Source organism: Siniperca chuatsi, linkage group LG11, assembly GCF_020085105.1.
Source record: "Siniperca chuatsi isolate FFG_IHB_CAS linkage group LG11, ASM2008510v1, whole genome shotgun sequence".
NCBI lineage: Eukaryota > Metazoa > Chordata > Actinopteri > Centrarchiformes > Sinipercidae > Siniperca > Siniperca chuatsi.
This window is the reverse complement of record NC_058052.1, coordinates 11,614,776-11,630,094: the sequence shown is the minus strand read 5'-3', so window position 1 is coordinate 11,630,094 and position 15,319 is coordinate 11,614,776. Positions and strand designations below refer to the sequence as shown.

The 15,319-nt window shown below is 39.2% G+C and overlaps 1 protein-coding gene across 1 annotated transcript; it reads left to right on the top strand.

Annotated features, from left to right (window-relative positions):
• Positions 1 to 1,271: 1,271 nt before the first annotated feature.
• On the top strand, positions 1,272 to 14,061 carry sft2d1 (SFT2 domain containing 1). The gene is made up of 8 exons (XM_044212990.1): positions 1,272 to 1,579; positions 2,331 to 2,417; positions 3,549 to 3,631; positions 6,487 to 6,568; positions 7,022 to 7,057; positions 7,157 to 7,215; positions 10,103 to 10,132; positions 12,432 to 14,061. Exons 1-8 carry the CDS (start codon positions 1,514 to 1,516, stop codon positions 12,469 to 12,471), a joined length of 483 nt encoding a protein of 160 aa, XP_044068925.1. The 5' UTR covers positions 1,272 to 1,513; the 3' UTR covers positions 12,472 to 14,061.
• Positions 14,062 to 15,319: the final 1,258 nt, after the last annotated feature.

The following is a 15,319-nucleotide window of genomic DNA, read 5'->3' as shown; positions in this document are numbered from 1 at the left end:
TTGCATGAGGAAGTCTGGAGTGGCAGAGAAGTATGTTGGATGTGGTGCAGGACATGTATGACAGCTGTAAGACCGTGGTGAGGTGTGCTGTAGGTGTGACAGAGGAGTTCAAGGTGGAGGTGGGTCTGCATCAAGGATCGGCTCTGAGCCCCTTCTTGTTTGCTCTGGTGATGGACAGGCTGACAGATGAGGTTAGACAGGAATCTCCATGGACTATGATGTTTGCGGATGACATTGTGATTTGTAGTGAGAGCAGGGAGCAGGTGGGGGAAAATCTAGAGAGATGAAGGTCTGCTCTGGAAAACAGAGGAATGAAGCTTAGCCGCAGTAAGACAGAATACATGTGTCAATGAGAGGGACCCAGGTGGAATGGTGAGGTTACAGGGAGCAGAGGTGAAGAAGGTGCAGGACTTTAAGTACTTAGGGTCAACGGTTCAGAGCAATGGAGACTGTGGAAAAGAGGTGAAGAGGCAAGTGCAAGCAGGTTGGAACTAGTGGAGAAAAGTGTCAGGTGTGTTGTGTGATAAAAGAGTATCAGCAAGAATGAAAGGAAAGGTGTTCAAGACGGTGGTGAGACCAGCGATGTTGTACAGCTTAGAGACAGTGGCACTGAAGAAAAGAGAAGAGGCAGAGCTGGAGGTAGCAGAGCTTAAGATGTCGAGGTCCTCTTTGGGAGTGACGAGGATGGACAGGATCAGGAATGAGTACATCAGAGGGACAGCTCATGTTAGATGTTTTGGAGATAAAGTCTGAGAGGCCAGATTGAGGTGGTTTGGACATGTTCAGAGGAGAGACTGTGAATATATTGGTAGAAGGATGCTGAGGTTGGAGCTGCCAGGCAGGAGGTCTAGAGGAAGACCAAAGAGGAGATTTATGGATGTAGTGAGAGAGGACATGAAGTTAATTGGTGTGAGTGAAGAGGATGCAGAGGACAGGGTTAGATGGAGGCACATGATTCGCTGTGGCGACCCCTGAAAGGGAACAGCCGAAAGGAAAAGAAGAAGAGATACTCATCATACTTATATCAATTAGTGTCTACCTGCTTAGTTTTTTTAAAATAGTTTTTAGTTTTTCCTTTCAACCCCTACTTTGAATTAAATATTGTAAGGCCCCAACATCCAATCACACCCGAAATGCCATCACATTGTCAAGACAGTCCGAAAAAAGTGCAAATTGTTGGTTATTTGGCTCGTTCGCAGTACGTTTTGCAATGCCATTATTTCCGATAGCACTGAAAGGCAGCAACAGTTCCGAGGAAGTGGGGTTGGTGAAGCCTTCACACGCTGATCTGCGGTCGGTTATTCAAACACGTCTCCAGCGATTAGGCCCAACATTGGCTGCGGACAAACCGATTCTAAGTCAGCACAGTAAGCACCGTTCAGGAAGCCAGGAAGTCAAACTTGGGCACTACACTGCGATCAAAACTTGTAGACATAAAAAGCAGACGTACAGTTTCAAATAACGAAATCCGGACTTCCTTTTTTCTGACTACTTTGCTAGCTAGCCTCCAGCGATGGACAAACTTCGTCGTGTGTTAAGCGGCCAAGAGGAAAATGAAGAGTTGGGTCTCACTGCACAGGTAGCTACTGTATGACAGTAACGTATACGCTCCTAATGCTAACGTTGTGTAACTTGATAAAATTCAATAACAGAATAGCACTGTGCTGGTTTCGTTTCCTGTCTGAGACTCAACGTTGCTGTACAGATACCTCATATTAATATGAATGTGGTTTTATTTTCTTAAGAGTTAAGTTAGTATTAGCTAGCTGTTAGTACAAATGGCAGTTTACGCTAGGTTAGCTCTGTAGCCTTCGCTAGACGTTAGCTTACCAAACAGTTTCATAATCGTGTTTCTTTTCGGTGTCTTTTTTTTAGCCCCGTTTCAAGCAAGCTATCATTTTCTTCTGTCGGCATTTATTTCAACTGTATTTGTTTTTTTATTTATACTTTTTACACGCGTTCACGATGAGGAGGAAATGAGGTAAGGTGCTGACTTGAATCCTGTGTGTTTTTACTTGATGGTAACATTACTTTTTCCACTCTGGTAAACCACAGTCTCCCATCCTTTTAGTTCGGCACCTCTTTACAGATTCTACTTTACAGTTTGGTTGTATTGGTTAATTTGCCTAAGTTCAGTGTACTGAGTAATGTTCTGTGCCTTTAACTTAGACCTGTCCTGTGTGTGTTTTGTGTTTTTAAGATAATACTGTGGCTGGATGTTATCTGCTTCGCTCCAGCCAACATGGTTAAATCATCAGTAGGAAAACCAGTGGGTCATTTCTGTAGGTCATTAGGTTTGTCTTGTGACATCCTCCCATTGTTCTCACCAGGTCCTTGATGCCAGCTCTCTCAGCTACAGCACCAGGGTGAAATGGTTTGTCATATGCTTCGCTGGAGGCATCCTGTGTTCAATACTCGTGAGTGTCTCTGCCTTTTACGTTGAAAAGGCAGCTTTTATGTTCTGTCTGACTTTATACTGACAGTAGGAATTCAGAGAAAGCAGAGCATACATAACCGTGTCAGTAGTGTTAGCAATGGTCCAAGTTAGTTTTCCTTGTGCTGTGTTTGGTTTGTAGGCACTATAAAACTCTCAAGTTAACATGGCTCAGCACTATTGCCATCAGGACAAATTCCTGTTCTCTTGGACTTGCAGATTAAAGTGATTGACACATGTCAATTACTTAATTAACGCATAAAGGGTGCTTGATGTCAGGAAACAGCTGAAAGTTTCAGTTTGTAGTGTGTAGTTTGCAGTTCAAATGACAGGACGTCTTGTCACAGGCGACACTTGCTGACAACACTTTGAAGCCACAGCATAGTGATAATTCACACTGACAAAGCCCCAACACAATCTCAAAGTGTAGGGCTGGGTGAAGAAATTCACAGAGTTGGGAGATTTCTGCGCATCTGTCAACAAACAACACATAATCTAAAGTATCTTAATGTCACTTCCATTCATATATTTAAAAACACCTACCTTTTACCCCTAAGCCACGGGGGCATCCCACGCTCATTTTTCTGTAGAAATACGCAGTGTAAATAATTTGCTCCTTCCATGAGATGCAGTTATTAGCTGCAGGTTATTTGAATGTCCTTACAGCCCTCAATAAATTACAGTGCTTAACATTAGTTGCTGCATCTTCTTAAAAGATTCATTCATAACTGTGTTCTCTAAATGTCACACCTCCCATGGTGAAATGCATATTCTGTCTTCTTCACTGAAAGTGATCCAAATAGTGAACATGTATGTAGATTATAATACCACCTAAGCAGAGATTCTTAAACAAAGCTTTATGGTATTTTGGCACTAGGGGGAGCCCATTATGTTTCATTAAAACCATAGGACAGCCCACTGAATTCCTTGTTTTTTTTGTTTGTTTGGTTTTTCCAAGAAAAAAATAACATAAGATATAAGCCTTCAATCTTTTAAAGTCCGGGATTCATTTAGCTGCTTGGTAAGACTATTTTCTGTTGTCTTTTACCCCTCAATTAAAGTGTGGCAACATTATTCTGTGTAGCTGAGAGAGACTATTTTACTGTTTTTACAGGGTACAGCACTGCTCTTCCTTCCAAACGGAATCAAGCTTTTCGCCGTCTTCTACACACTAGGGAATGTCGCAGCTCTTGCCAGGTAAACCTCTTCAGTCCAACTGAATTTGGCAGGGCAGAGAATTGTAAGGCCGTGATATATTTCTCCAACTCGTTCTCATTCCCAGGTCGTCAAATACTGACATTTTGTCACGCTCCTTGGCATCTCATACAGATGCACAAAGTACCCTTTAGCGTCTGTACGAGACGCACCGGACTTTCAATTAACTCCACTGTAAAACCACTTGACAGGCTCATACACTGAAATGATTTTGCCTTGATGATTGCCACACTCTTTTACAGTCATCATTTGCACAGCTACACATTTCTCCAAGGTTTGCCTCTATGCTGTTTTATAAAGAAAACACATCAAGTACTGTAGTCATGCCTGTCAATCTTCCCTCTGTGCACTCATCACCTGTGGCTCAGAGTTTGGAGCACAGTGCCTGAGCAACCATGAGATGATATCATTCTGATTTATTGACGATAAACAGTGGTGACTACTGGTTCTGCTCCAGATTATAGGATTATCTAAAATGATAATTTCCATTATTTAATCAGATTAGCTTTAGTATAATTATAGATTTTTACTACTATTTAAATGGTAGAAAAGGTTTCAGTTGTAGTCATCTGGACACTGTTTTCAGAATCAAGACGTTTCGGCTCCCATCGGGAAGTCATTCTCAATGTTATGTTTTCAATGTCAATTCTCAATACTATTTAAATGAACAAAAACAGAACTTAGTAAACCTAAGCATAAAATCTGCTTAGTAAAAAGGTGGAGTGAGAATGATCTAACCTGCAGATGCAACTTTGTTTGGGAAGCAGACAGTTAATCACCACATGCATGACAAAAATGGTTTAGGCAGCCTTACCTGTAAATAAGGGTTTGCACAATTTGATGCAACAGAGCACGCATTCTAATCGCAATGGGTTAATATTGCACCAAATTAAGTTTATTTAATTGTGATCTTGATTATTATGCCATTCATTCTGCAGCTTATTTGTATGTCTCTTGAAAGTCAGTAGGAAATGATTAGGGATAAAGAGATAATTGTCAGTGGGAGCAGACTAGGTGTCTGTGCCTAACTGTTTGTTTTCCTCTCTGTCTCTCCAAGAAGACCAGACATTAGTGTTTGCTCTCATTATTATTTGCCAACCTAAGTTTTGTGTGACAATATATTGAGTAAATGATGTCTCCTCTGTATAGGAGCATACAAGATTAATTCCTTCCCTATAGTTTATAGTTCTGGCAATCTTAATGTAATGGTTAAGTAAGATTAGAATTTTATTTTTTCTAGATATAAGCGGCCTACTGGATTTTACAACATTATGGATTATTTAATCCAGACAATCCCAAGGTCTAAATCTAATCATGTCTTTGACATCTTTGATAGACAGTGAACCATTGATGAGGGTTTTTTCAGACAGGGCAGTCTCTATTTTCAGGTATCATATGTCCAGAAGGTTTAGATGTGTCAAGAAACTAGGTCACCTTCTGCTTTCATAGCTCAGGTTACTGATTTAAAGAAAGAGAGTGTCATATTTTAAGGAGCTTAAACCAGTCTTCATCTGTATGTGACTTTGACTGCAAGAAGACTGCACGGAGACCGTTGGTTCCTTCACTTCACCCACAGTAGGAACGTTATGTCAAAAATAGGAGTCATTGTCATAATGGGTCACATTCAAGTGAAACAATAAACATATCTCTAACATGCATTAGGTTTTTTTTTCTGTCAATAATATAACCCACTTTCAACAAGCAGTACAAGTGTTTGGCTTGGCTAGCTGACAACTTTCACTGTTTAAGTCACATTTATAGACAGATTATCTAGACATTGGACAATACAGCATTAGTTTCATATCAGTAACGGCATTAACAATGGTGTCATCCTCCTCCCCAATCAGCAGTAGCAGCGTGTGCATGGTTATCATTAGTGACTCTGTCACATTGAGCAGTTGAAGAAAAGCATCCATCCCTCTCAGCAGACCAGTAGAAAGAACCTGCGTCAACACAGACTGCTCTCGTGTCTCATCTAACAGATGTGACATTACGCAGACTCCCTCTACCCACTCAGCTCTGCTGAGCCCAGAGCTGCATGCCTCGTCAGCGGGGGAAAGCCTTTGTCTTGTTACATTTACTTACGTCACGCATGCATCATGTAGGAGGTTTTAAATGTGTCATCATGGTGTTGGGCATGAAATATTTACCCCCTAATAATTGCAACATGTCGTGTAAATTTGATAATGGTGGCCACACAATTCTGATGTCACACAGAAGACATTTGTTTGTGTGTATGTACACAAATATGAAGACTATTCTAAAATCCACCTAGACCAAGAGTATTCAATTTCTGATGTTAAAATTATGGAATAGACACACATTTCCGATTTATAATATTGAATATATATGGAGGCATTAGCTGAACAGACAAAGAAAAGAGTGCCACTGTAAATGGGGGTGCCCTGGTATCTCACATGGTAGAGTGCACGCCCCATGTAGGCTGAGTCCTTACTGCAGCAGCCCGGGTTCGAATCCAAACCGTGGCCCTTTGCTGCATGTCACCCCCCCTATTTCTCCCACATTTCGTGTCTCTCTTCAGCTGTTCCTATCAAATAAAGGCAAAAGCCCCAAAAATTGTAATTACTAAATAAATAATAATAAAAAAAACTCAAAAAAGGTTTCAACACATATACACAAAGTCTTGGTTGCACTGTTTAATTGGTGATCCATGGAAAGAGCAATGAAAATACACCACAGTGATGAATGCTTAGCACCTGATATGAAGGCAAAACATGATCACAATAATTTAATGGATTAACATTTTAAACAGGTTAATGTGCCTTTTTACTGATATTTAAAAAGTATAACTTGTCTGTTTCTTTTTTGTTCTACAGCACCTGCTTCCTTATGGGACCACTAAAACAGCTGAAACGCATGTTTGAACCAACAAGACTGATAGCCACCATTGTTATGCTGGTAAATGTTATATGTTTTACTGTTATTTTGGACCTTAAGTTGATCCAGATGCTTCATTGGATATTTGTGTTTCATCTTACTGTATATTGGAAAGTAGTCCATACCTTGTTACAGTAGGTGTTAGAAGCTATTTTCTTTCTGAATCCTCCTTGACCTGAGGCCACAGTGCACTTACATGCCATCTTCTTCTGCCTACTCTCGAGGGTGTTATAGGTGTGTAGCCTTCTGACTTTTTCAATCAAAGATATGGTACTCCTCACCTTGTCATCTTAAAGGATTGCAAAGATAAAGTAACCATTGTTACACCATTGATATTTTCTGTTCGCAGATTTAGTGTCTGTTTGGTTTTAATTTTACATTCCCTGTGAAATACTGAAAGAAATCAAGTGTCAGATATCAAACGTCATTCTGCAAGCATACAAGAAGATAATCAATCTTTTCCTCTCCCGCCAGCTTTGTCTCGTCTTAACGCTTTGTGCAGTGTTCTGGGTAAGTAGATAATACATAGTTACAGCCAGCTACAGTCTTTATTGTTTTAGTGCAGTGTTTTCAACTATTATAATAACCGTTTTGTGTTTTATTTTACAGTGGCATAAAAAAGGGCTGGCTATCATTTTCTGTATTCTGCAGTTTTTGGCAATGACATGGTAAGTGTGACCTGAGAGTCTCATCCATCTCTCCACTGTAGTACAGTTGGCAATTAATTTACTCATCACTAACACCTACTCAGATGAAGCCGTCCGCCCATGATAGAGAACTTTGCTCCAGCTGCTTTGGCGTTGAGTTGAGTTAATCACGCTGTTAATGCTTTAAGATGACTGACTTACTGCTATTGGCACGTGCACAGCTGAATCTATAAATGGTTAAACTTACATGGTCATTGTCACACTGCACATTCAACCACACTATAGCTGAATTTTTTTCCATTGTTTCAGAGCAACATATCTTATCAGGATAGTTCAAGCTTAGACTACTATAAAGAGTAAATGTCATGCCATATAAGTGTCATATAATGATAATAATGCACATATAATGCAATATGAAAACTTTGATCAGATTGATTTGCCCTAGTTTCAGTGACATATGCTTGACATACATGTTGAGTCAGCCATGCTGTAAGAAGACTGGTAGGCTGCCAGGCATCATGGTAGGTCAGTATATTTTTGGCCTGTAGAGGAAGAGGTAGTGCCAGGATCAGTGTGGACTTAGTAGACGTAGAGGCAGACAGGTATTATCTATATTATATACACACAAGACAAAGTGTCTTCCAGCGGTCTCTGGGGTCACTAGTACTACTAAAATAGGTGACTGGTCCCAACAGAATACATGGCACCTCAGGGTCTTTAATTAGTTTGATACGTTTTTTTATAAAGTATGTAAAATAAAGACCTGTCTTCCACTTATTGTATGGAAGGTATAGTATGTTAAGCTATGTAAGTGCTTAATGTCTACTCTTCGATTAATTTACAAGATTTTATTACAGTATCCAAAGGGTTATTTGTCATTTCATCTGCTTTACTACACTTGTGTGCCCTCATATCATTTCCCATTTCTGTTTTTTACACTGCCTAGTTTAACGTAAACATGGTTTTGCCATGATATTTGTGTTCATTAGGGCTGAACCATTTGATTTGTTGATCAAGTAGTCTACAGAAAATTGAACAGTTTTGATAAGTCATTTATGAAGAAAAACAGTCTGTTTTCTGCTTTTCTCAGTTGTATAATATTGTAAGTCAAATATCTTTGGGTTTTGGACTGTTGGTCTGACAAAACAGGACATCAGAAATACTTTATTGATCCCTGAGGGGAAACTCTTTTGCTACATCACCTTTGGCTCTGGGAAATTGTGATGGGCATTTTTTTCTATTTTCTCATAAGAGTAAACAATTGATAGATTAAATGTAAAAATATTAGACTGAATCCTTAATGTAAAAATTGTTCGCTGCAGTCTTAGTGTTCATGCTAGTTTTAAATTCAGAGTCTTAAATTTGTTTTTCTGATAACTCAGACTAGCTGATTTAAGAAAAGAGTACATATAGTCATAAGGTCAGTGGGGTTAAGTTCCAACATAGCAGTGAATAATAAGACCCTGTGAGTGATGTGTATGGGCATGTCAGGACTTGTATGTTCATTAATTTGAACATATTTGCACAGTAGTAACAAAAGACTTTCAGTGTGTGAATGTGCATGGAAACTCAAACCCCCTAGCAACTCAGGAGGAAGGGAATGGACAATTTCAGTGCATCACTGAGCAGAACTGTGTCAGCCTCATAACTACACTGCTTTTGCACCTACATGTACATTCACTTCCGCTCTGCCTGCGTTTTCAGAGGCATCACCATGGCAACTACAAGTCACACATCTCGAGCTCATTCTTAACAGACTGGGGGCACAGTGCACTCCCACGCAGGCACTCAGACGTCTGTGTGAAGGTGGTTCTGTAATAAGGCACCAGCACTGACCCACACACAGAGGTGGGCAAAGGCCAGTCCTCAGGCTGAATTCTGTGAAGTGACCATATGACACCGACTCAATATAGAGCGTGGCAGGCTGTAGGAAGTTTAATAACAACGCAGCCCTGATAGCTTTTAACTTTCTTAATTTACTTATTTAGTTTTGACACTTAAAACATTCACTTGAAAAATGTGTACAGTTCGTAGAGCAATTGTTACGGCTCTGCTTAACAGGACAGACGAGGGTTTCCTGCTAACTGGTGGTCAAATAAGATGGCGGTCGTGCTCAGGCCTGGGCTACAGTTAATCATTCAACTGCTGTACCAGATTCCTCACATATTTTAAATATATTAGGTGTTTGATCAGGGGCTTTTTGTGCTAAACTTCAGCTTTAATCATTTCCAGTACAGGATGTCATTTGTTGTACTTACTTACCAATCTGTCTAGAATCATTAGTGCAAAGATTACAGTGTATCCAATTCATTCACAATTACGTTGCTAAATCCCCTTGCTGAGCGACATCAAAGACCTTTCAGTCCAATGATTGCTACTTGGTGTGGAGCATTTAAACACATATTTTACATTTTGATGTGTTTCTCATCAAAAAGCCATTATTATACTGCTATTAAGTCCTAAATCTATTTTAGGTCATGTGTTCTTTGTGGTGTTTTTTTTTATGCTTTTAATCTTTAATTTCTTAGACGTCACATCATTACAAACGTACAGATCCTGTGTGCAGTAATTTACATGACATCTTCAACTGTCTATGTTAATGGTGAAACTCTTAAAAAATGACGACTTGTTTCAAATATTTCACTGATGTGGTTGTACACAAATTCCAACTTTGAAGCCATCTGAGGGGAAACCAACGGGAAACATCCCATTCATTACATAATATGAAATACATTCTAATAGTAATATTTTTTTAAATATCTTTCTTCAGCTTGTGTTTAGTTTGACTTGCTCAGTCTCATAATGTTAATACTTTCTTCTATGTATTTAGTGTCTTCTTCTACAGTCAGTAACTTGTCATTAACATAAACGGTCATTGTCCTGATTATTTTTTATTTTTCTGTTTCAGGTATAGCATCTCTTACATTCCATTTGCCAGGTAAGACAACATGATTATATGATTTATGTTTTGTCTGCATTGACCTTAAATTGATGTACATCTGTCCTTTGTTATGTTCAGTTGTATGTGTTGCTTACTGAGTTCAGTCTATCTATAAGTGCACACCTCTCACTTCAGCCACTTCTGAGTAACCAGGTGCTGTCAAAAGAGACCTTAAATACATTTTCAGCTACCATTTATATCTGAATACTGCCCTGTCTACAAATGACACTGTTCTGCCACACACAACAAACTGGATGGAATACTATGACTGACCCTTCAATGAAAACATGTTTTCATTTACCTCTAAACCCTGTTTGCCTCCACCATATGGCTGTAATCCCCCCTACGACTAGTGCAGGCACTTAGTGTCAAACAAATGGCGGCTTGTTGTTCCACACTCCCCTCTGCTTTAACCCTGTGACGTTATTTGCTTCATCCATAATATCTAAATGAAATCATTTCTTGTGGAATAATGCTCTTTCAGCCAGATTTACCAAAATATTTCTCCCCCAATGTAGCTTTTACATTACTTGAGATGAGCTTATGTTAAGCTTTTAGGGTTAAAGCACAATGCAAAATTTCGATTAGATCTCTTGCATAAAAGATGATACAAATCTCATAGTCACATAATAGTCTTTCTCACAGGTTACTAGCTTTGTCTTTATTGTAGATAACGCACAATATAACAGTACAGAAAATACTCCCCTATACTCAAACGTTTTCATCTCAAATAGTCCCATATGGTGTACCACCTCAGTGCTTTCCCCAAGCCAAGCATGAGGTGTGACGTTGTTTTGTCAGTCCAGCTGTAAGCAGGGTTATGTCTCATTTGGTGAGGTCCAGAGCCCCCATGCAGCCCCCCCACTAAGTGCCTTGTGTATTTGAGCGACCCTATAATCCATCCTGACAGCTGAGAGACGTCCTATAGCCACCCTGAGTTCCCCCTCCCCCAACCCAAATGCTAACAACAATACAAGGCTGAGACAAAGACCTTTTCCCGTGACACCCTTCCAAAAACCAAATTCCTGTGGAGAAATGCAAATTTGACTGCTAGTTTTTGGACTGACTATTGAAATCCTGATGATCACATATTTATTTCTTACTCCTTTGTTATTATATATATCTATTTTTGTCAGCACATCCTTGTCTTCTCTCCTTAAGCTTCTTACTTAAATCCATTTTTCATTTAATTTAGATTTGATCATTTAGCTCTCTGTTGTTTGCCATGTTGTTACGGAGCAGCAGCCTATTTTGATCACATACCTCTATCCCTCTGAGTGACACATTAAAAAGCATTAGACTGCAGTCTCTCCCTATTCCGGTGTGTGGTCAAACAAACTGATGCCTTTCTAGCCACAACACCACATGGCCAATGGACTTGATCCTTTAATGTATTTTACCTTGCTGCCTATTTATAACCTCTCACGCCTGCCAACTGAGGTACTAAAAGCTGCTGCATGTGCACTCCCCACAGTGCTTTAAGGCTACTGTTGCTCTGATATTTAATCAGAAATGGGGGGAAGTCTCTGAGACTGATCATTTATTCATGAAGATTTTGGGGAAGCAAAAATAGCATCAAGCCTCAAGTGAATATATAAAAACAAACCTCAGGCTGTATTGAGGAAGAATGTGAGGATTCTGGTGTTGAGTGTTTTGTGTTTATACACCAGAGGAACGAACCAGAGCATTTGAAGGAGCAAGTCTCCTCTCTGTCCACCAACTCCCCCTCCTCCCTCTCAGACTACTTATGATCCTCCTTTCTCCTTTTAACCTTGACGGGTTTCACACCTCCTCCACCGAAATTTGACTGTGGCTGCAGGCGAAGTCTGCATAGCAACACACGGATGGCAAGAGTAAACGGTGTGAGGGGAAACGGAGCAGGCAGCGACGATCTGTGGTTACCATAGTGATCACTCGTATTGCATCATCCCTCAACATAGGGTACCTGGAGAAAAGGGAGCCCCCATCACTCTGAACATGTGGCGCTTCCCCGCCAAAACACACTCACTTATTCATGACGAGCCCCACCCAAATCATCGTAACAAAGGATGGAAGTGCTTTTTTGTCGCTTTTAAATATTGTACGCATGACAGAAGTTTGCCTCCGCTGTATTTATTTTTTCCTGGATAATTTTAGAATAACACTCAAGCAACATTCCTTCATTCCTTTTTCTTCTATTTCTTTTCTTCGTTTAATTTTTTATAATGCTGGCTGTTATTTATTTATTTATTTATTATGTTATTTAGATATTTATGTTATTTAGACACTTTCTTTCTTCTGTTTGTTTTTCCTACAGGGATGCTGTGATGAAATGCTTCACAACCTGTCTGAGTTAGGACTCCTACAATTTAATGTGAAGACTGGTCCTAATATGCAAACTGAAAGAACAGTGGCTCTGTAAAATATACATCTATGTTGTTTATACACTATATCTCCAGATTTTTTCTATGGCTTTTTCATACTGTGAATTCTCGCTTTTTAAGTCTAGCTGAAGGTCTATAACTATAATCAGATTATAACACTTATCACTCTTTTGCTTTTGATGTGAGAGACATGAGTGCTTTTAATGTTTAATATATTTAAAGATATTCCTATGTTTTCAGAGGATTTTATACCATTTAAGTGCAGGGAGACTATTTTGACTTTGCTATACATTGTAATTTACAACACGAGTGCCTTTATTTTTTATATATATATATATATATATATATATATATATCTCAACAGTGTGAGATTCCATTTTCTTCTGGATTTTTAAATAGTGCTCTGACTTCTTACACACAAACATTATTAATACACACTGTCTTTCTGTTTTCTCTCTGCATGAGGCACTTATGTATAAATTTTATTTATGATTATTTTCCCTTAGGCAATTGAGGAATCGCTGTATGTTATCCACAGCTCTTTTGAGGTTTTTCCAGAGATTTAAAAAGCTTTTCCAGAGATTTAAAAAGCAGCTAAAAAGAGCTGTTAGTCTTCGATGTGTATTTGAACACACCTGCCCCCCGCAGCTCATCAAATTACATTAAAATCGCTTCTCCTTTTTAAATTAGATTTCCTGCCAGATGTAGCAGAGATCCAGTTAATTACGCTTTTCTGAGTGTTGCGGTTTTGACATGACCTAATAACCCAGTATAGCTTGCACCAGGTTCCCTGTATTGCTTCGGCATGATGGCATAGCCTTTGAGGATGCGGTTGTCATGACAACCTCCTCCTGAAGATTCATAACCTCAGCCTTCCCCCATCTGTGGTGCAGTTGTTCACATTATCCTGATGAGGAGGTGTGTGTTTTTTATTTTATAGAACACCTTGGACTGGCAGTCTCTCCCCAGATTTTAGTTTAAAGTGAAAAAACTATTTTAAAACCATTTGTGCATCAATAGCCACATAGAGAAAGTCCCCTGTTTCCCTATGTATTAGCTGCAGGATTTGCTCAAGGTTTAACAATCATGCCTCCAGGTTTTCTTTCTACTTGATGCTACTAAATAACAGCATTTCACTTCCTGCTGTGCAGCCCCCACATAGTTTGATTAGACGCTTGTATAATGTGGCGGTGGATTAGCATGGACAAAATCTCCCCTCAGTACTACTTTTTAAACTAACTTCGCAGAGACCCAGCAAATCCTTAAGCAATTAATCTTGGGGATAGAATAATTCTGTTGAATGAAGGCAGTGTGGTTGTTTTTGTGATCGGTTTTCTTTGCCCACCATTTTTGGATTACGTCCAAAGTTTGAGGATGAAGGGGGAAGCACCCTGACCTCAGCAATCTGTTAGAGTTTCCCGACTGTTTCCTCTTCATTACATCTAATCCATTGTTATGTCAGAGAGACGAGGGATCCCACGCCACAACAACCACTGAAATTAAACAAGTCTGTGTGTCCAGTTCATCGTGTAAAAATGAATAAATAACTTGGCCTGTGCTGTCCCGGGTTGTCTCCTTGCCATTTTTTTTATTCCAAGAGTGAGTCAGTGGACTGTTGGCCTAAATTGATTTTTGGTTTTGTTGGAAGAATACGTTAAAATATTCAGCTACAGAAACACAACTCTAGTCTCATTGTATAGAAACACAAAACATGCTTGAAAGTATAAACAGTCATGAGCCTAATGTTACACATATATTCAATGTTATTTCCTGTTTTTAAAGCAATTAATTTGTACATTATAATGTAAGCTATTTCTAAAACTTACACTTAAATTCTACTAATGGTAATCACTAGAGCAACTAAATAATAATCAGTTGAATGACTCTGGTAAAATGTTTGTGCTGTAAAATCTAAACATCCTCAGGCAATATCAAATAAACAGTGTAAAAACTATAGATTTGGAAGCAAGTATTGATTTCCTCTTATATCCTACACTGAGGGAAACAAAATCACATTGAATAAATTGTGGAACTGTCTGGGTGAAAGTGCAGATATCAGCAGAAAGGAAGAGAAATCAATATTGTGGACCATTTGTATATTCCCCCAGATGTCTTTCATAGCCTACAGGGCTCAAAGAACAACAACCGACCATATACATCAGTTAATTTGACTTTTGAGACTATATTGACTGACTGAAAGGATAAAATCCAACTGCATATCATTGTGTCAATGACATGTTTTGTTAGTTCAAGGACAGACAGGGACCACCAAGAACCAAACGGTATTATTACCACGTGTAATGTGTAGGGAGGTATGTTCACATCTCTAAGACTACTGAAGAATGTGAGTTACAGATGGGAAATGTACATTTTGTGTGTTTCTCAACTTGTCGTGGTCCAGACATGTTTACAGGCTCTGTAAACAAGTGTTTAAGTGCTTAGTTAAATGCTGAGTTTTTTCTGCTTCATTTCCAATTCATTTGTCTAATTATTAAAAATAGGGGGAAATGGGTCACATTTGAGAAAACCAGATAAACCCACACCTGTGGCTACTTGCAAGTTAAAAATATATCCATCTGGTCAATATACCACAATTCCTTAAAGATTGTTGATATTTTTAGCCTATCTATTAAACAGTTTGAGTATGTGTGTGTGTGAACTGGTCCAATGCCAGCAGAGAGGCGCTGTGAGAAAAGATGAGGGGAACATGAGGTGGATGTGGCTCATCGCTTGAGGAAGTTATTGGAAATGAAGAAATGACATCACCACAGTTTTTTCGTGGCTTTGTTTGGTGCTTCTCCTGACCACGCCTTCCTGCCAG